At 37.5% G+C, this 23,248-nt stretch overlaps 1 protein-coding gene across 3 annotated transcripts in view; it reads right to left on the bottom strand.

Annotated features, from left to right (window-relative positions):
* LOC139713379 (phosphatidylinositol 4-kinase beta-like) overlaps positions 1–23,248 on the bottom strand; it is a 40,824-nt gene that overhangs the window by 16,143 nt on the left and 1,433 nt on the right. For all 3 annotated transcript variants that reach the window (XM_071625114.1, XM_071625115.1, XM_071625116.1), the window contains exons 2-3: positions 21,738–22,458; positions 20,691–20,808 (exon numbers count right to left, since the gene is read on the bottom strand). In XM_071625114.1, the coding sequence (XP_071481215.1) occupies positions 20,691–20,808; positions 21,738–22,377 (758 nt within the window). In that variant the 5' untranslated portion in view covers positions 22,378–22,458. The remainder of the gene's footprint in view (positions 1–20,690; positions 20,809–21,737; positions 22,459–23,248) is intronic.

The raw sequence follows: 23,248 nt of genomic DNA, 5'->3' as shown, positions 1-23,248 counted from the left end.
CATGGCATGCATGGCACTGGAGTTTTCCTCTATTTACTGCAACACAGACTGAATACTGTACCAGGCAAATGTGTGTCTGCTGCATATAATCGAATGAGATGATTTGATGTGCAGTAGGTGAATTCAAATTGTGAATATAACAGCAGCTCAAGAAGACTGCATAAAGCCTACAGGGCTAGTGCTGTCTCTCTTTCTGAAATAAATTTGTGACTGTTTTTGATTTCTCCCATTAAAGGAACTGTTGACATGGTACATCACTATCACTTGCAAGGTATCATTGTGGAAGCTTTGAATTCGTTTAACTACCATTGAAAAACAAGACTTGAACATCTAAAAGACAATATATATGAGTGACATTTTTTTGCGGCAACTGCAAAACTTTCAACTTGCATCAAAGGGAAAAAAAGATCTACACGTATGCATAAAAATGCCATGATCAATGTCAGAAATCTAGCAAACGAATGATGTTTCAAGGCACCTTTCTTCAATCAAAACTACATTTCAAAAAATTGTCATGTACATGTGCATTCAAACTAGACTAATACTGAAAGACATGTTCAAACATGACAGATTTTTACATGCTGCCATTTACAATTGTACCAAACTGAAGAAGTCTCACAACAGACAACCATTAGCTCATCTTTCCTTAATAATGTAACGCTTTGCTGTTGTTTCGATTCAAATAACACACCATTCACTAAAAATAACAAAGTTGTGCAGCTGTCACTTGATATTTACTGTACAGCTACTTGTTACAATGCAACAAGCATCATTCATGCAAAATACTGATATTAGACATAAAAATGCTACATTTTTTTGTTGTTGTCGTTTCTTATCAACAAGTGCATAAATCATATATGGCCATTTTTACAATCAGTGGTGTAAAACACGGTTTTGGCACTAATTGGTGTATAACTTTCTTATACACTGACAGATATGCATTATTTTTTCTCATAAACTTACCACCCACAGTGTCTACCTTGGGTACCTTAATGAACTTTCCTCTCTTTTTCTTTCAGATGTGGCATGCACTTACATGCTTGAAATCCAACACTTTTGGTGTATGCACTCTGACATGGTTTTTTTGTCAGACCTAGCATATTAAATTGTTCATTCCTTTTCATTATTTTTGTTGTTGTGGTGATAGACAGGTATCCAACATTAAGAACTATTATGTTTACCAGGTTCTGCTTTGTCTTCTTTAAAGACTGAAATTGTCCAAACTTTATGTTTCGGAGGTGACATTTTCCGTTAACAATTAACCCCTCTTTTGATTTAGCTCTTGCTCACAATTATAAAATTCAACTTTGCTAATTTCCATCAAAACAGAATAGTAATCAATCTGACTTAACTTTGATCCAAAGATTATTTGATTCAAAAAGCTTATCATTTTTTGGTGAGTGTTTATAAATTTATGCAACTTTTCCGTTAACTTTTCTGTCACCTCCAAGACAACAGATTTATGTATTTGATTTTTTTATTCTTGACATCAGTTATACATTACATTTACAAAAATGTAACATATCCCCTCACATTATCTCTGAAGGAAGGTAGTAGAAATATAGCCTGTTGTTTTCATTTCGGAGCAATTTACAATTTTCCGTTAACACTTGTCACCTCCGAAACAGTCGTCACCTCCGAAACAACAAGCGTATTATATTTGATAATTTCTCGAAGACAAAGCAATTTTGTTTGATTCTGTCCAATTGACAGGAATCTCTTTTGGATAAAAATAGTAATATAGCAACAGGAAGTGAGAATTTTCTAGAGATTAATAAAAGATCTAATAAAAACTAAGAATTACTGTTTCGGAGGTGACAAAACACTGTTAACAAGAGTTTTTGCTCATTTCTATTGAAGAGAAACCATATCATGTACACCAATGGTTTCATTTATTTTAGTAACATAAGTCTCAAAGTGGAGAAATCAACTAACACACTCTCACTCTTATTTTTATTACTATACTGTACGTTTTAGGGCAAATTTACATTTTTCCCCTTTTTTAACAAAGAGAATGCACAAAAGACACCCATCTGTTGTATATATAATATTGTAATCAAGATCAATTCTCCTGCTTTAGTTAAGTAAACATATAGATGCTTTCATCTTAGAAGCTTGATTTCCAATTTAAGCAATTTAGTTGTGAAGATTTACCAATCACAGCTTTCCATGTAGGTTGCTTTTTCTTGTGTTTCGGAGGTGACATTGTTTGTTAACACCATACTGTTATGTGATAGTGAAAGGCAAGACTTCAGTTCCTTTTCACTATCTATTAACATTTTCAAATACATTCAATATCTACAAAATCATCACAATAGAAGTGACTTTTGTATACCTAGCTCACCAGAATTCCCTTGATGCCAAAGTGATACATGTGGCAGTTCATGCATGCCCTAGTCCACAATCTTTAAAAAAAAATCATAAAATAATCAAACTCCACAAAAAGGCCACATGCCTATAGCTGGTGCACAACTTGTTCTTGAATTCTTAGTTGTTGTTTTTCCATGTACAACGTGGTAATCATTTATAAACAAAATTATGTGATTTTTTTTTTTTAAATATGACAAAAATTATTACATTTTTCAAGTTGAACCAACTGTTTATGACATTGTATTTTTTAAGATTATTGAAGTTATCTGACAACTAAAATGAACAGAGGAACAAGTCCCCAGGACTGGAAAGGGAAAGATCCAAAAACAAGATTTGTAATTCTATCTCAATATAATTTTGATGACGTGTTTACCTTGTTTTGTTATTATGTTTTATCTTAGAATTTGGCTTTAAGTACTGGAATTTCAAGGAAAAGAAAATGGTTTCTTAAAGGACAAGTCCACCTTCATATACAAACATGTGGATTGAGTGAATGCAACAACATTAGTAGAACACATTATTGAAAGTTTGGGAAATTGGACAATCCATTCAAAAGTTATGGGTTTTTTTTAAAGTATCTATGCAATAACTGCTGGATGAGACGACTACGACAGTGTATGATGTCACATACATGCAACGATATAAAGAAAATATAAGTGAATTTCACAAAATTTTACTTTTTGAAAAAAGTGCACATTTCTTTAACTTGCTACTGATGTATGTTAGGGCAATATTATTCACCCTGCCTTCCAAAAGAGAGAAGTCAAGTGTTCTTTTGTTATGCTAGAAAAGTGAAAATATGTTGAATTTTCTTGATACTTTCTCTATATCCTTGTACACGTGTGACATCACAAGCTATAGAAGTCTTCTCATTCAGCTTTGACTGAGCAGAAACTTCAAAAATTCATAACTCTGGAACGGATTGCCTTATTTTCCTCAAACTCTCACTGATGTGTTTTACTAATATTGCTGTATTTACTCAACCCTCGTGTCTATTGAGGTGAACTTGTCCTTTTTCGGTCCCTTATAGGGTTATTTGAGACCAGTTTGTGTCCGGGACCTTCTGTGAAGTTGATAGGTAAAATTACTGAACAAAAAAAAATTTCCCCATAAGTTCACACAAAAGCATTATGCTGCTCTCTTCAGCTGGGAAACACAAACTGTTGTCTTAATAACCAAACTGTAAAAACTTGCTAAAGATTAGTATGAATTACAATCTAAAACAAAATATGAGCTGGTATCCACTATCATGAAAGAGAATAACTAAACAAAATAAAAAGTAAGAACTGAAAGAAAGAGCTTATATTTGAAAATTAAAGCCATGAGGAAAGACATGAATGTTCACAATATATTAGTTACATTGTAACACCTGAGAAGTTGGGTTGTCTCTGTGTTGTGTCACCTCCAAAACAATAAAATGATTTTTTCTTATCTTATACTTTTTACTCTCAAAAGTGACTAATATATATGATTTGCTGGTAATTTTCAAGCAATTCAGAAAGATACATAAAATATATTTTAGTAATGTCAACAGTTTAAATGAATCTGGTATATAGAAAATTTATCCCAGATGAACCAAACACCTTTCACCAGTATTATAACATTTGTATGGTGGCTATAAAGAATGATGAAGAATTCATGAACATCCTTGAATTAATCTATTTATAATACTATGTGCAAACAAAAACATAATACAAGTCAAATAAGAATTTTTGCTTTTGGCATTCATAACCTATGTCCCCACCAAAAAATTACAATGGTACCCTCCGCAACGATAACTTTAAAGATAGTGAATCAATCTAAAATACAATTTGAGGGATTGAAACTATAACTCATTGCCCACACCTTACAGAAAAACCCGTTCAATTTGCTTCAGAGGTCAAAGAGAAATGAGGATTTTTGTAGAGCATGTCAGGAATCCCTTCCCTCCAAGTTCTGTATACTAGTATTGTGTTAACACATTAATATGCAGTTCCAAGAGCATCCAAGTGCTAAACTTGGAAGAATCAGACTCCTGACATCCTTTATAACAATCCACATTTCTTTGAGACCACTTAACCAAATTGACTGGGGCTTTCTGCAAAATAGAGCTAAGATGTTATAATTTAAGACCCCAAAGTAGATTTTAGCTGATTTAATCATATTGGGTGCTATCAATGCAAAAGTCTAATTGTAATTTTTTTTTTTTTTTTTTTTTTGGTTGGGGGGGGGGGGCATACTATATGAATACTTGAACACAATGTTAACATTGAATGTCACCTCCAAAACAAAGTTATTTTTCCCTGGTGTTGTGGAATAAAATGTTCTGAGAGCAAAGAAACATTACTAAAATGATCTTACACCCTCATTTCAATTTAAGGTAGAAAATGGAATGCCAATTTTCTTCAGGTTACAATATCTAGCTTATGTCTGTCATATTCTTACTGTAAATGAATATTTCAACACAATGTTAACATTGAATGTCACCTCCGAAACGAAGTGATTCTTCCCTGGTGTTGTGGAATAAAATGTTCTGAGAGCAAAGAAACATTACTAAAATGATCTCACACCCTCATCTCAATTTAAGGTAGAAAATGGAATGCCATGTTTCTTCAGATTACAATATTTAGCTTACAACCTTCGTCCAAATGGAAGGCAAATTACTGGTGCCCGTGCTAATTAATGAAGTGTAAAAAAACACTCGTTCTGTGTGGTTTATCTGCTTGAAACAGGAGTTAATTTCTTGTTCTCGAGTTATGATTATTAAAAACATTGATAAAAAGAAGAAGTTTTGTGTTATTGTCACTTATTCTCAAAAAAACTGAGTGTTGATATTAATGTCACCTCCGAAACATTCTATTATGTTAACTGTCACCTCCGAAACATCCATATGTGAAAAATCCAAGATTTAAAGAAATGATTGGAATTTCATTTAACCTACATAGGAAGGTAGCCCTTCTTAAAGACTTGTTATAGTATAGAGTTTTACCTGGCTTGCCCTCCAATAAATAGTTAAAATCTTAAAAATTGCATGTCAATTGGTATTTTTACCAAAAATTTATAAATCTCATGTATTTTTTTTTAAATTCAATTTATATTCAACCCCCAAATTGTTTTGATTCACAAACTATATATTGTTGTTAACCATATAAACTTTGCATGGTGAAGTTTGACTACAGAGTTTTGTCATTATGGTGCAATTCATGAAAACAAAATTTTGCTTAAATTTACTTCAGGTGCCAGGGTTTTCCTTAAATTACACCAATAACTCTTCAGCTTTAAGGTCTGAAATATTATTTTTTCAAAAATTTGAATACTTTCCAACAGGAATCAAACAGAATAATGAAAAAGTATTTTGTTTGAAATTTTGACCCTCTGAGTACAAAAGTTACACCACTGATCGTAAAAAAGGCCATATATATCCACTGCAAAGTGACCTCCTAGCATATTCGCCTCTTGGGCAAGTTGAAGAAAATATAAACGCAAGTCTATCCAGGTAACCTTGCAGACGTTGTAATTTGCTAGCGTCGGGAAAAAAAAAAAATCTATTCCAATTACATACAGTACATGTAACAGATTGATAATTCTCAATCCTTGTCCATTTCTACAGCAAGCCATCCTAATTATTTTTCCAGATGATCACACTTAATCAAATTATCCCACTGCCAGGGCAGTATATTGATCAGACCCAGTCATCAATATAATAAAGTCCTGTTTCTTTATTTTTCCCTTTCCCACAAGGAATCATATATTTCATTTTTCATTAGTCTTGGTTTCTGTTCTCTAGCTGCCAACATGAATAGATGTTTCATAATAAAAACACTGACTGCAACCTACAGTACCATAGTACATGTAGGCCTACATGGAACATTTATAGTGCAATTTGCAAGCTGTCATTTGCACATTTCTATTCTCAAACAATTAAAGTACAATTTCCTCTTCTGGCGAACACCATGAAAAATCAATACGAAGGCACTGAAAAAACACCATTTGAAAGAAAAAACAAAATAAAGCAAACAAAGTCAGATCCAGCATGTCAGATCACCACCATTTCTCACCATCTAAATAACTTGACATTTTAACATGTGAGATACAGTTACTACACACCCACTTTTTATAGATCTACTTACATTTTTGTACCCCAGTATCCAAAACCGGGCTAGTGACATTTCAAAAGCCATTAGAATTTACAAGCTTTGATAAAGAAAATGGCATGATGATAATATTGAAGGATGATACAAACATTTGTATTGATGCACTGGTATCCTCAATGAACATATCTCATGGCTCAGAGAAAGGGTGGTAAAATAGATCTATGAAGAGATACAGTGTATATGCCCTATCTCAACAAACTAACTCAGAAAAAAAAAGACAGCACATTATGAAAGGTATCATGGTTGTAGGATTTTTAAAGCCAGTCACATGTGATGCAAATTAGTGAAGTGATGATTCAATGGCCTTACATGGCTCACATTTGTTGCCATGAATACAAATCTTCTCCTAATTTCCTTGTTTTGATGTGAATTCTATAAGATGTTATCCTGCAAACACAACTGTTCACAGGTTTCATTTTTAGTAGTGCTCGGTGAATACCCAAGTGTCAAATGGGAAGGATGTTGCAGTTTAATCACCGCCAAAAAAATAAAAATAGATAAACAAAATAAGAATGATAACAATGCAACTCTACTGCCCAATCCAAAGACACTTGTCAGGAAATGGCATTACTGCTGCTGCCTAATGTGCAATATCACATTTTAATATACAGGGGTAACTCTTTTGTAAGAAGTTGTCATGGTTTCTTCAATATTCTATAACGTTTCTATTAATTGTCTAAATTTGATAACTGTCCATCTTATACGCCGTGTTCTCCTTCTACTAATCTTTGATTTTTTTTTAAAAAAGAAAAAAAATCAGCCACCACCTACACATCACACATGTACACTGTATACTGTATGAGGCAAAATCACTTCTTTTTTTCCTTTTTTTTTGGGGGGGGGGGGGGGGCTGGGGACAAAAAAGGTTCAGGGGGAATAGTCCCCGTGATAGGCCTATACATGTAATACAAAATTATTTTACTAGCAATATCATACGAAAATACGCTGTACCTACAGTAACTAAAAAAACATACCTTGTTCTTTTCCTTCTAGCATTGCCACATACAGTGTACAGCTATCGAACATGAATCAATCGGTCCTAATTTCTGCAAAACATTAAAGAGTTATCACTTCAGTACAATGAACGACAAAAATCAATGTTAAAATCCCCTGATTATCTCACCTGCATCATTGATATTACTGATCAGTACAATTTCATCCTTAGTTTTACTGCATACAACAGTAATCTACTGTACATTGTACATCCTATAGATCACATTTGTGTTCATGTTGTTGCTGTTGTTGTTGTTGTTTCCTATTTAGCAAATGAGTCTGCCATTACCGTCTCCAATTTTTGAACAAGAAAAGGTCAAGAGATTTAATGATGCGCAGACACCTGAAATAGTCCCGGCTGGCACCAGGCACAAGATAGATAGAGTCCACAGACAAGCATAATGCGAACATCCCCCAATTGCTTTAAAATGTGTGACAAAAGGTGCCGTATATTGTGTACCAGTGAAGGACAACCTAGTCAATGTCTGGAAGTGTGATTTCGTTCAGTACAGTGTGTGTGTGTGTGCGTGTGTGTGTGTGTGTGTGCGTGTGTGTGTGTGTGTGTGTGTGTGTGTGTGTTAGCGAGTGCTTGTGTGTGTGTGTGTGTGTGTGTGTGTGCTTGTGTTGTACACAGGCATGTGGAATGGCATGGATGAACATGTGACTGCAAATTTGTACATATGGCGACCAACGCAACAATGGGTCGTGGAGATTTGTTCTGTACATGGACTATTGTGTACTCAGTAATCAAACCTTTCTCGGGGAACCAACTATTTTTCTAACATACAGTGTAGGACCTATATCTGCCAAACTATTATCACTGTTAACCAGCCTTTTTTACGGTATCTATTCAAATCACAGTTCTGTCAATATTACAAGCTTGGATGAAGATTCACAAGCAAGTACAATGTACAACTTGTACTGCTTTCGAAAGCCTGCCCTAATAAAGCTGAACAATGAAATGTAACAGAGAATTATAATCTTTCTTGTGATATGACTAATTCATGAAGTTTGTTTGTTTTTTCCACAGCTGAGAAAATTAGCATTTTACAATTTAAAAAAAAAAAATACAGACCTGCAGATGTTGGGTGTAGTGTCATACTCTAAAGCATAAATCTGGTACACAAGGGAATTTGGGCGTTTCATGGTATGAAACTGCTATTACAGATGACAATGATCATAACTAACAGCTCTTTCTTAAAATGCATACATGTCGCAGTGTATATGTGTCCCTATGCACTCAAGAAAAGGAAAGACCACAACAGAATGTATACCAGGATATTGGTACAGTAATTTACAGATTTCTCTACTGCACACTGACATTGTAAATTATCTCTGTTGCTTGACTGAACACTACAGTCCAAATCTTCCCTGGTTGTCAAGAGACTTGAACAGAATCAGCTAACAATCTCACTTCAATTTATATAGGCCTACCTACAAGTATATTTTTGTTACATATGATGCATTACGCGTTACCCCGGGGTACTGTAGTACCCTGGGGTACCACGTTGTGTAGCGCCACCTCACGTCCACTTGAGGACAGCCGCAGAGAAATGCATGCACTGTGTGTGCGTCTACAGTCATTCCCATGCCACTGCATGTGATACTGTGCATGCATGGTATGCTGTGCTGGCAATATAGCGCGTGTTTCAGTGCAGTGCAGTGCAGTGCAGTGGCTAGCGCCTGCTACAGTAGCTCCAGCACCAAAATAATTTCCCACTTTTTGACATCCAGGGTACAACCTTTTAAAAAAAATAATAATTCAACAAAATGGCTGATTTTCATTTGGTACCCCAGGATACCATTTATGTCATCATATAGACGCATCTATATCGGGGCTCAAGAACAGCGGTGGCCCCCTAAGGACCACTAAAAATTGGTGTCGCGCCACCAAATCTATCTTTTGGTGACTCGATTCTAGGGCAACTCAGGTTCAAAATGGATTGTTACTTTTGCTTGCAGTTTGGGCCACTACGTATCTTTTTCGGGCCACCAAATGTCAGATTCAAAGATTTTAGTGGCGCGAATGAGCAACCAGACAAAAGAAGTTACACTGTACACAGTGTCGAGCCTTGTCTGTATTGATCTTCCTGTGATGCACTACATACCGGTAATACTCTTTGCTCTAGAGATACACAATAGATTTCATGAGCATGATATGAATTTGCGATCTGGGACTTGTTAGTACAAAGACAATTTCCAGAATGCCTGCATATGATTGAGAATGCAGCAGAATGAGAGGCAAGATGTGAGGTCAACATTTTCCCACGATGAAGACATGTTGGTATAAATACAATTTTTTCATAGCAGACATCATTTGAACATGTTGTTGATTATGTTTTGAATATCAGCTGAATTAGAAAATCTGCAAAAATGTTTACAGAAGTAAAAAAATAAATAAAGTGTAGACAGTATGCACGGGAAGTACCAGTACGCCAGAATCGAAGCCAGCCATGGGGTGGGGTGGGGGTGGGGAGGGAACTAAACTTAGAAAGGGCTGAAGGCAGCCTGATGACAGGAAAGCTAACATCTTCCATTTCAGTAAGATGGAAGATGTTAGCTTTCCTGTCATCATATAAATTCTTGTATTTCTTTACTATTTTTAATCTTATGATGGTTGATATTCACTGGTTTGCATTCATAATAATTCTCTCTCGAGAGTAAAGTTCAGTCAGAGAATAGGCCTATATACATGTAGCATGTATACATCATGAAGCAGATTCAGAATACCATGCCATGTTGTGTGGGTTAAGGGGATGCAGCTTACATAAAATGTGAGTCAGTGTGTTTTTGTTTTTGACTTTTCCTATATAAAGACAGAAAAGATTGGTAGCAGGGAAATTAAGACTGCATGCACTCATACTTTTACTTTTGTAACGCTGATAAACCGCACGAACAGAAAGGATCGGTTTCAATATGAGCCATAGAAAATTGATGGACAGAAAATCACTTTCATGACAAGACATGACTGCTTGGATGATGCATTGCTTTGTGTCTGCTTATCTCTTTTGTTTAGATGTTGATGCGGTTGCTAAGGAAATGCTGCCACATTCATGTCACACTATGACAAGGAAAGCCACTGTATTTTCTCCTGCTTTGAATGGTTGTACAGCCGTGATCAGACAACTGTCTAAAATTCTTTTACATATCATGGAAAAGTTGACAAATTCTTGATCCACCCATGCCCCACCACGTGTCAACCCTCCAACAGTGCAAACACCCACACTAATGACACAATACACAATATAAGGCTGGGTTAGGCAGAATCACTTTGTAAAGGGGGCCCACGTACAACTTTGTATGCCATAGCATGCATTTATCCCCCCCCCCCCCCCCCCCCACACACACACAAACTATCACAGGATTGAGTGAACCATTCAGACTGTTCACTCAGTGAATCTTGCCCCCTCAGACTCATATCTCTGCTGGAATTCAAGTTAAAGTCAAAACTCAATTGGGTAAGCTATGATAAAAGCGAAGTGACAGCAGAAATTTAAAAATCAAGCATCATCAACTCCAAGTCAAATTCATATTACAAACAATAAAGTCCTGATCCTAGATCTTTAGGTCATGCAAAAGAAAACAAAAAACAACAAATGGATATGAATCCTTCTTCTTGCATTCCAGCTACATGTATACTGCATGATCCCTCCTTTAATACCATATACCGGTAGTCTTCAAAGTATGTTATGAAATAGCTTGTATTCCATAGTATGGACATAATTTTGGTTTACCACCAGTGTGATGTTCCTCTGTGGTGCACAAACAGTCACTGAGCAAATATAGACAGTTCTCCCACAGTTCAAATATTCGAAGTTCTACCTTTCATTTCTGCATATTTGCATTCAATAATAATCATATGTCAGCAAAAAACAAAACAAGACAAAACAGAAAACAAATTATTGCAGATGCAACCCCCCCCCCTGCATATTTCCTTATACTTTTCAATGATTATAAAAATCAGACAATAACGATTACACTAGTACGGTATGTGAAACATTCAATGCAGCAGTAGCTACTGTAGTATAAAATGGAAAATGAATAAATCAATGAAATCCATGGTTCTCATGACATAATCATCTTATGATCTAACTTTCATCATACAAATATAAACGTATCATATCAATTTAAGTACAAGTATGAAAGTGTACAAGTTAAATACTTCTCTTACTGTGATATACTAGTTTTCCTAACACAAAAAAAAATTTGACCAATGCACAGACCTGTACAATGTAGAATAAGATGGAACACTTAATGTTTGGAATCAATGGATAAAACCAACAAAATAAGATCCATGTCATCTTTGTAACAAGACTAATGTACAATAGTCATACATTTCAAGAAAATACTCAATTCTGAGTGATACACGCCATTAAAATCAAAACAACATCAACATACAATAGTCAAGAGACAGCAGCCATCTGCTTGTCTGCACATTAGACCTGCAGAAAAGGCTCTTTACTTTGCATACTACTAGTATAGTGTACAAACCAACAGACTTGGTAATAATGAGCACTGTGCACAATGCATTATGTAGGGAACATGGTCATACAATGTACAGCATGTATGGGTACAACACAATGTACATGTCAGGGTGGTCCACAACTGGAAATTTTAGCATGTTGCAGGGGAAAAAAGTGATATTGCGCATGAAAGTATCTGCGCGAAGCGCACATCACGAGCGCGAAGCGCGAAGTCCCTTGCGGCCGGGGTCCAGGGCCCGCTGAAGGGCCCTGGAAGCTCTGGGGTTCTAGATGCTCTCTGGTGCTATCTTAGCCTTATTTTGAACACTTTGATCACCATGATCACTCTGCAATGCCAGGATAAAAATCATTAATATTTGAAAAATTATGTTAATTGTTTGATTATGACATAAGATTTTAAATTGTTCTTGAAATGTTAATATATCGTCCTACTCCTTACTCATAAGACCTTTTGAATATATCTTAAATAGATATACTCCTCAATGGGGATGCTATGATAAATGACAAGGACATCTTGAACTTGTACTACAGTACAGCACACTGACTGTTTTTAATATTATTTACTTTCAGTTTCACATTGAAATGCCAAGATAACTGTGTACTCACAAAGTAGATGAGATGAGTGTAGAAAAGTGAGAACTGCACTTTTGCAGCCTACTGGTAAACATACGTTTAGTTAACTTGAATGACATTTAACAAAAACTCAGATCTAGGTAATTCTATCCACAATAAGCCTTTCATCAATATTTCACTTAATTTTCTTTCTTGAAAAGTGTACATTGTGTCAGAGAGAAATTAAATTTCCAAAGTACAGAGCTGCCAACCTTTGGAAGGAAAAATTAGTACTCAGCAGCTGCAAAATTCGTATTTTCCCACCAGAATTCGTATTTTTTCAATCTCCTTTTTTTTTCTTTTTTGCTATTTTGAATTAAACTTGTCGACTTATGAGGCCTACAGGCTCTAAACATAACGTTATGACACATGCCGAAGGATCGAGCTGGTCACCAGCGCGATAAAGATGCCAAACTACGCAATGTTCAACGTTGATTGATTGCTTTCTCGCAATGAATGTGTACAAGTGCAAGTACAACTGTATGTAGGCTACCTCCAAAAACTTGCTGGGCTGATTATGGAAGCTTCCACTATCTAGCAGGGGACGGGGAATGCTTTCATCTTCTCAAGAGAGCTTCTGTGTGAGCGGATGCAAAACTCTGTTCTGTGTTTCCAATTATTGTTTACTATTTAAACATAATCATGCGTTGTTTTCAGGCTTTTTTATTTTATTGTATTTTAAATATCAGTATTTTCAGAAGTATTCCAATTCCTTTTCCCCTGACTGGAATCGGAAATTCTGCTATTTTTAACGATGATCGCAAAATGCCGCGCTGTGTGTGGAAGCGCCGATGCAAACACGTGGCTTCACGTTCAAGTTTAAAGGAATGCGCCATGTGCTCGATCCTGCCTGTAAGAGGTTACTGCAAGTTCGATGGATCGAATGCGCCATAGCTGAGCTGAGCTGAATGGCTTGTTTACGGTAAACATGCAGTTTACGTTCGATACGAAGAAATCATTACGCCTTTCACGAGGGAAAAACACACAAAACAAACAAACAAACAAAATACACCCACGAACGAATGTTGATAGCCAAAACTTTGAAAAGTAATAAGCAGTTTTGATGAGCGTGAACTGGAATTAATTGTCATTACACGTTGTATTTTACTGTCTAACCAGGTGATGACTGCATCTCATTGGACCTACTGGTAGTGAATTTGTCTGGTCATACGAGACCTTTAATTCATGTATTTCTGTGATTGCATTTTTAATTGACTGAATAATCAATCCTTTTTTTATTGTTCAGGGAACATTAGATATTCGATCAAGTACACTATAATCGACTGTTCGATGTTTCCTACTATGCGCCAAAAGAAAGGCTATAGAAATAGAATCATGATATCTTTGCACTGATTCCTTTAATTAAACTAATGAGCTGGTTCTTCGATCGATATTTCCAGGATATTTACACGCTGTTTATTCCAGTGCGCGCATTCTTTCGTCTGGCACGCACCTGGGTGTGGCACCTGCTTTTGTGGAAATTTCCACAAGGGAGAGGGGTGGGGTGTCAAGTTTCTTCTAGCCGAAGAGACTGCATACACGATCTCTTCGCTTTTGTTTATTGTCATTCGTGCTTTCCCCTTATTCTTTGCTGATATTGAACATTTAGATTGAACTTTACGAAGGTTGCTATAGCACGTGGTTCTTTTTGTTGTGAGGTGTATGTAATGTCTTTTTTTATCATTCTTGAGAGGGGAAAGAAGAGTAAGGGGGTAAGAAGAGTAAGAGGGAAAGGGAAATAAACAAACGTCACATATACGCTCAGCATTCACAGGAATCCGTCTTTTTACACCAGTCACCAGCATAGTTATCATCATCACCGTCAGACATCACTCAAGATCATTTTAGCCTTTTCCTATCAACATTAAGAAACACGCATAGGCCCTAATCCCTCGAGATAGATACCTAGGAAACTTAATAACAAATACAAAGTATCAACACCTCCCAACAACACAAACATTTTTATTTAGAAAATACAACAAACAGCACATCGAAGCGGCTGCTGGGATCAAACTCCGAGCTCCGTCGCTTCGATTTGAAAAAGTATTGCAGCGAAGCGGAGAAATCGCCGTTACAAAAATAACAGTGCGAGACACGGAATTACGTTTAATTACTTCAAAGTATAAAGGGAACGGATTAAGTGATATAAAATGGAAGAAATCGTACCAAACGAGGTGTGAGAAACGACAGAAATTAGTTTAGTAGTAAACTTAGGCCCTAGCAAAATTTTGCAGCACCGAAAGCTACGCGAAAATGAATACACATTGGAAACTTGGTATTGCGACGAGATCCTTGGGATAAATTCAACTTCGGCGCTCGAGTAAAATCTAACTTACTAAAGGTTCAAATGGAACGCATGGCTTTTTAGAGAAAAAAATAACCCGCTGAATCTACCCAAAAAAAAAGATTAAACAATTTGCATTTGCTTACTCCATCGTTCGTTTTTGTTTTTGATTTTTTTTTTTACGAAAGATGAAGGTAGTTTTCTCTCTGCGGCAATGCTTTGAACGCATCTTATTTTGCGTAATTGCTATTGCCGATGGCAAGCTTCCTATAGAATTGATTCGAATCCTTTCAAATATACGAAACAAAGTCTAAGGAAAAATCCTGGATATCCTGACGTTGAATTCCAGTGGTATCATAAATCCTTCTCACTACCAAAATTTAATCATCTGTTCCTTGCGCCATTTTACCAACCAACTGTTCCTGAAATTTCATCCTAATCTGTTCCCAACTTTTGACTTATTTTGCGAATAGAGAGACAGACAGGCAGACAAACAAACAAACAAACCAAAGCAGCAAAAAAAAAAATATATATATATATATATATAAAATACAACCTTTGGCGAAGGGGGGCATGCATTTCATATCGTTTGTTTTTGCGTAACCCGACAACAAGCGTGACAACAAGCGAGCACGTGTCAGCCTTCCTCAGCCTCCCTCGGCCTCCGACCCTCTCTTTCCGTCCTCTCTCTCCCTCTCACATGCATACAGGCGGCTGTCTGTGCCGCTGCATAGGTGTTACTTCACACAAATTGCTGTGTGTGTGGATCCCGAATCAGAGCGCAATCCCATAGCATATCGCATACACATGTGAGCAGGGAGGTGAGGGAGACGGGAGTGAGCAAGTGTGTGATGTGGTGTTGTGCGAGACTGTAGCTTGTTGTTGAGCCGCGTTGTGTTGTGATCGGTGCGGTGACTGTGGATAAACTTTTGGCGCTTGTAAACTGCTGCTCCTTTCAATAAGGAGCACTCTATAAGTCATTTGCGAGTTAGTTACTTTTAGCATGTCGCAGTTTTTTTGGCATGGCGCTTAGAATGTCGCAAGTTTTGAAGGATGTCGCGCAAAAATTTTAGCATGTCGCAGCGACATGCTAAAACCCCTCGTGGACCTCACTGCATGTACACAAGCATACATGTATTACCTACAATTGTACAATGTACAGGTGTGTTGTGTGATGTGTACTGTACATACCAATACCCAAGTACCAAACTGCATTCTTTTTAATAAATGAAGTATAGATTTGTAGAAATTGTGTATCAAGTATGAATTCATGAATATACTTGTAGGGTCTACAGTGTTACTAATAAAATTAAAAATGGCAGATTTGGCAAATTGTAGATTCATTGTAAGGTATACAGACCCTATTTCACCAAAATTCTGAATTTTCACAAAAATATACTTCTGCGATTCATATGGCATATCAAATGTTGAGGTTTTGAATTTTCTTCAATTTGTCTCCCTCTAACAAAGGGAGACAAATTGAAGAAAATTCAAAACCTCAACCTTCACCCCTCTTCTGAATATTCTCTTGCATATTAAATGTTATCATTTCCCCGAGATTTCAAGAACCTTAAACACATTTTCTATTAAAGAACAGACAAAAGATAATTACATACTATGTTTCTCAATTTTTCTTCTTTTTGTTTTTGTATCACTGAATGGTACAACCACTCTTTGTTGGGAACTTAAAAAAGATGCAACTCAAATTTGTGACTTTGTGTGTATCTGATGCTGTAGTAATTAAACTTTTGATAACAACTTGGAAAGTGATGACACATTTCCTACGATCAAGCTATTATTTCCACGCTATCACTCATAGCCAAAGACCCCTTGTTCCCACAACATAATAAAACAAAAACAACTGTTCTAGTCTCAACTGTTGTTCCTGTTCTAATAAAATATACGGTAGAAGCTGGTACGGTCTGAGATCAGAGACTATCAATGCTACACACATTAACTATTCCTTTCCCTGTCACACAGGAAGTGACTACGTTCATTTCAGCTGAAAGGGGGGTGATTAGCCTCCCACTTCAGGCATACGTGTCCTTAAAGGTGCTATTCATCCGACTGTATGAGGTAGGTCCTACATGTATCCTTTCAGAACAGGGTATTCAGGTCATTCCCATTGTATTGCCATGCAAACCAATCATCCTTCCATGCCTGGCTGCTCGCAGGACGAAGGCAAGAGGCAGATTTTCAGAGAAATGGGCACAGCTCAGCTGTATGCAAAGCGAAAGCACCCAATCCCCCCTTCAGAAAGAGGGCAATTTCTGTTTCATTATCATAGCGTGCACAGTTAATCTGCTTCCAAGTACAGTTGTATGACCAAGGACAGACTGTGATCGAGTCTAAAGCTTTTAAAAAATGTTGAATAATTACAAGCTGTCAAATCAGATCTTAATACCTTCTTCCTCAAATATCTTAATGGATTCTCATGCAAGAAGAATGAATGAAACAAGAAGCCCGTGGGTCTAGCGCTCAGGGCACACTGCCCACGTGGAACTCCCACTGAGGCAAACTACATGTATTTTAAAAACCTGGAGATTCAGGGACTGCTACTGGCATCTTAAGCTCTACGCAGACTATACGATCAGGTACAACCTTAAAGACTGGAAGTATGACATCACTAGCCTTGCCAGTTTCCAGTCGTGCTACTGGGTCTTAGTGCCAGTTGTAGAGATTTGACATGCCGAATTTTCAGCCAATCACGATACAGTATTATGCAATGAATATTAAAATACATGCAGTGCACACTGCGTGCGCTTCGATACTCATTGGTAAAATGTACTGAAGCCAGAACAGTTGTAAGCCTAGTTGTGTAGTCTGATCGTATAGTGTCCGGTGTCTAGTCGTGCCAATGGTCGTATGCCCTAGAGTCGTGCGGCCAGTCTGATCGTATAGCGTGTAGCAGGCTTCAGGTAACTGCACACAGAACACCCTCCTATTTGGGGGTATTAGGTCCCAAGTGGACTCTTGGGGATGCCCCTACCATTATACAAACTACATGCTGTATGATCCCCTCCTGCCAATGATAATTCCTGCCAAACATGGTTAATTAAAATCCACCCATCGGTTTCCAAAAGGATGTCAATGTGAAAAAAGTTTGCGCAAAAGGAACACAATACCAGGCACATTGTATGATGGATGGCAAACGATCGCAACTGCTCACTTGAGACACTTGGCTCGCTCAGGTGAGCCACAACTACAATGTACAAAATGGAATGTGCAATCCATCCCGTAGAGCAACAAAGACAACATTGATATGATACAAACAGACACAGCATCGTATTACCATGAAGTTCTAAAAGCACTTTAAAAACACACACACACACACACACACACAATCTTGCTTTGTGCATATTCTGAATAAGGATTTACCTTTCCTCAAAATACAGTGACTTAGGTTCACCAGAAAATTTGCAAATTTGTCAACCTGTGAGATACTGTTCGACTGTTTCATGATATTCCTTTGTGAGCGGTGGGGAAAGAGTGACTGTGTTAACATTCAATATGTGAAAAAAAGTTGTCTGCAACATGGTTGTTTCTGAATGACTGTCACACACATTCAAAACCGAGCTTTGTGTCTTAGCTACACTTGTACACTGGTCAACATTTTATAACAAGAGCAACTAGGGAAAAAGCAGACAGGGTCCACATGAATATTTTCCTCCTAAAATCAATTTAGCCAACATTGCATATAACAGTATTACTAAAATTAAGGTGTTTTAGTTGCTTCAGGCAACTGGCTCTCTTTTCTCATCTAAAAATAAAGTGTTACAAAGACTTTAAGTATGAAAATTTGCAAGAATTTCGCTAAATATTTGGAGGGAAAAAAATGAATACGTCTTTATCTCCTGAAAGGACACATGCATGTTTAAAAAAAAATGATGCCTGTTTCAACAAACAACCAACAATGACCCCAGGCTACATATCAGTTGTTTTCTTGAAATTCAATAGCGAGAGTTACACGTACATTACATCACCACCTGTTGATATGGAAGGAAGCACAAGATTTTCATGCAGTTTTCCCCCACCCAGAAATGCTTTATGCTCAAAAGTAGGAAACAACTACAAATAATATCAAGCCAAAATTCAAATGAAAGACAGATGGTGTCTAGAAACCTCTGGGGTTTGCAAACAAGACTACCATCCTTGGCTAGAAAGCTGGAGAAACTGCAGTTCACCAGTTTCTGTGTGGATGCAAACGATTAGCTGGCCGCCTCAATCCACTCGAAGTTGCAAAGCCTGTGCCTTTGCCAGAAACGAATTTGAAATGTGCTCATGCTGGGCAGGCCACTTGGCAGCCAAACCTCGCACTGGACTGCCGCAGTTACGGGAAGTGTTTCATCTACAGTGCACAGGAACCTATGGTCTACTCAGCTGTTATTACATTTTTGTTGTTTGGTTGTATTTCTTGGCATTAAGCCCTGTCAGATTCCTTCTCAAGCAGTTTCCTCCCTCTCCCACATATGTCAACTTGTCTTCACAAAACTCCCCTACATTCTCAACACCTAAAACATCATATAGCATTGTGCGCCTATCAAGCACTTTGTCATCAATAATATTACTTTACATATCGTTTTGTATGAGACACTAATATTCGAAGGTTGAATTACTGCAGGGGCAGAATTGATTTTAAAAACTGCCTACTGCACTTTACTCTGAACACAGTTTTCCTACTCGGAGTGCTTTACAAAAAAAGAACATGCTGTAACTTGGGCACTAATCATCTTTGTAAGCGCTCTGGATTATTTTACTGACTTCTGTCTTAAAATTGTGATTTTAAGCCTCAGAAATGCAATCCGGAGAGAAATCAAGCTCATGATATCACAAGGTCAAACAGAAGGAAGATAAAAGCATCTCTTCTCCATATACTTCAGAATCCAAGCAGTCTTTGGGGAGGAGTTGGCCCGACTCAGCTTGTACACAGTTGTACATCCAGGGCTCGACACAAACTTTTTTTCTTTCCTCCAGAAAAAAAAAAATCGTTAGAATTGAGATTTTGGTGGTCCAGTATTAAAGGGAACATAACAATTCATTTTGAAGCTAAATTACTTGATCGAGTCATCAAAAGATAAATTTGGTAGCCCAACATCAATTTTTAGTGGCTCCGTTGCCTGTGACATCCAGCCACCACGAATGTTGAGCCCAGACATTGTTTAACTATTGTGACAATAATGTGCAATGCACATCAAGTTGGATGGCTATAGCTACAGCTGCTATACAGCTGAAGTCCTGTGCTGTGAGAAAGTTTCCTCCATCCCACCCCCAACAAACATTGATGCGGGGAGAAACAAATATTTCATCTCTCAAAAGATTGTATGATTGGCAAGAGATATTTTCATGATTTGTTTGCTTCACAGACAGTATGAAATCTATAGAGATATGAACAAGCAATAGATGTAAAGGCAGTATCTTTCCTACTTTTCCTGTTAGAATCAGAAATTGTTTTGAAATCGTATTCATTTATATTGATATTGCGCATAAACATTTGGATAGATATAACTGAAACAAAATTCCATCCAAGAGCAAGTCCAGTTTTGCACCAGTAGAGGCAAGGTGTAAATATATTGTCTAAGTTGCAGTTAGTATCAATACGTTAGATATTGCACGCTCCAGATGCTGAAATCTTTTGTGTGACAATCTTTTAGTTTTTGTTTTGTTTTGTTTTGTTTTGTTTTGTTTTGTTTTGTTTTGTTTTGTTTTGTTTTGTTTTGTTTTGTTTTGTTTTGTTTTGTTTTGTTTTGTTTTGTTTTGTTTTGTTGTTGTTGGGTTTTTTTGAGAGAGAGAGATTCACTTTGAGGGTCAACATACCTGTATACCAAATAGGGGTGAATGACCTCAGCCAGGTCAGCCATGTGGATGTAGATGTTGAGAACCTGTGGCAGGTAGAAGTCAAAGTCCTTCTCTGCAAGGCTGAACAACTTGTTGGCTGTGAGTCAAGGGCAGATAAGGACAGAGGGATAAGTTCATTGATTGAGGTCATGCACACTTTATGCTAGCTTCAGTTCCAGACCCCCATACTGTATTTATCTCTTTATTTCATACAAGCAGATCACTTTATTTTCAAAGGCAGTGCAGTGTTTTGACACCAACTCACGAATAACTGCAAAATTTTAACTTTCTTTTCATGATCATGGGGGGGGGGGGGGGAGGGGGGGGGAGATGAAACTAGAAACTGCAAACTGGAAATAACATTGCCTCAGAATTAAAGAAAAGTAATTGTGATCTAACATAAACATGTCATGCACTGGTATGACATACAAAGTACTCATGTAGCATAGTACGGATTTGTGACTTGCAACATGGCCATTATATGCAACAGTCTTCAGTTGTTGTTGTTTATTTTTATTTGAACTGTTAATCCTTCTTGTCATTGATTGAAAGGGAGTGGAAATGTCCATCAAAAGAGATATTTTGCCTCTCTCCGTTGGTGTGAAGTTTCATGACAAGTGTCCAAAAGGCTCTTAGGCGTTCAGGGAGACAAATCTAATGTAAGATAATACACTGTACATGTTGAAGCATGATTTGTATTTTGAGTATAAAAATTAACAACTCATGAAAATATTGCCTCCCTAATACAAGTGCACTGGTCTAACACAGGATACTGCAAATTTTCTCTGAAAAAATTGATAACTGGTAATACTTCTTTTGCATTCCTTCAGTCATAAATTCAACCATTTGTGTCTTACAAGTCCCAATTTGTACAGTATCCACAAAATATATGGTGTACACAGTATCAACAAATGCCTGGACTACATGCTATGTCATGAAATTAAAATATTTGTATGTCCATATTTCAACAAAGTAGCTGTAAACTTCAAGCAACGGTATTCACCGTAGAAAGAAAAGTGAGCTCACCAATATATGATTGAACCCCAGGTTCTTTTGATTTGTATAAGTGGGTAATCGCAATGGATGCGTCCAAGTACTTGGATTCAAACAGTCTTAAGAGGAGTGACTCCTTTGGCGGGGGGAGCTTGTCTTTCAAGACGACTTTGTGCCTTGGATCTGGCTCAGTCCTTATCTCATCCTCTTCCTTTATACAGTTCCTAGAAGGCAAGTGGAGGCTTAGACCCAACCTGTGACGGTCCAACCTGTCGCACAGGTCGGCGTCAAAGTCGGGCTCGCTGAAACCGCTCCCATCAGCATCGCTGAGGGGACTTTCCCCATTCACAGCGTTCACTGCGCCATCACTATCACTGTGGGGAATCCCCTGCAGATCACTCTCCTTCACCTGGGCAGCATGCCCGTTCTCCTTCCTTGATTGCACTGTGTGAGACGGATCACCGTTCATGTCCCCATTCACGACTTGGGGCAAGGGCCCATTTTGATGATGTCGGTGCTCCCCGACACATGTGAAGTTCAGCTTCGAGGGCAATTTCCTCTTCTCTGTTCTCTCGCAGTGTCCAACAGATCCATTGGTCAGCACGGAGTCCCCTCCCCCAGGCCGAAGTCCAGCCACTTCTTCTATCTTCTCCATACCCGGAATCCCCTTCATGGACTGACACCCCCTCAATGACACTGAGGTGCACACCAACTACCTGCAGCAAAATCTCTGGATAAGATCCACATCGCAGCTCTGTGGAAGGGATCAAATGGAATCAGTAAACACCAAGACTTAGAAATCCGCCCTGTACTGTACAGCTCTGTATGTGTGTGAAGAAGCAAAATTATACCAAAGTACTTTACATTAAACTTTGACACAAATCACATACTACTGTCGTATGGCACTGCCCAGCAAACAAGGCTACTAGGTATTTCTGGTACAATAGAGAGTGTATTAATATGCAACAGGCCATTGGGAAAAGAGTTCCAGGCCATAAAATGATAGACATCAGGTCACAAGGTTTAAGTTCAAAGACACAGATCTTGTGGTTAGAATCATGATTATGCCATGTTGCAATGCCACTTACTAAGCAATATTCCAGTAAACCTTTTCATGAAAACTCAAACTAAAATAATGTACCCCCTTAAAGTGACCATTCAACCTTTATCCTGACCAAAATACCCTAATCCAAGCCATTAGAACTCAAATGTAGGATTCTTTCAATTAGATCTTCATGTACCCTTGGTACTCGGGATATGTTTTCCTGTTTTACATTTCAGCGGAAGCACATACTGGAACTTTTGCTACCATCGCTATAGTGTCAAATCACTTCAACCCGACTTTCAATACTAGTTTCATCAACAGAAAACTACACACACACACACACACACACACACACACAATTTCTTCTGCTACGTACCTCACACAGTCATAGACTAAATCTACACATATCATGATCACAGATCTGAACATGCAAGTCAACATCAATATCAATGTTTTCTAACAACTGATTTGGTTCAAATTTACATGAGTGATTCGAAAC

Source organism: Diadema antillarum, unplaced genomic scaffold (genome assembly GCF_040938485.1).
Source record: "Diadema antillarum isolate AM-2024a unplaced genomic scaffold, OU_Dant_1.0 seq00001955_RagTag, whole genome shotgun sequence".
Classification (NCBI taxonomy): domain Eukaryota; kingdom Metazoa; phylum Echinodermata; class Echinoidea; order Diadematoida; family Diadematidae; genus Diadema; species Diadema antillarum.
Note: the sequence above shows the minus strand (reverse complement) of the source record. Positions and strands in the feature narration are given on the sequence as shown.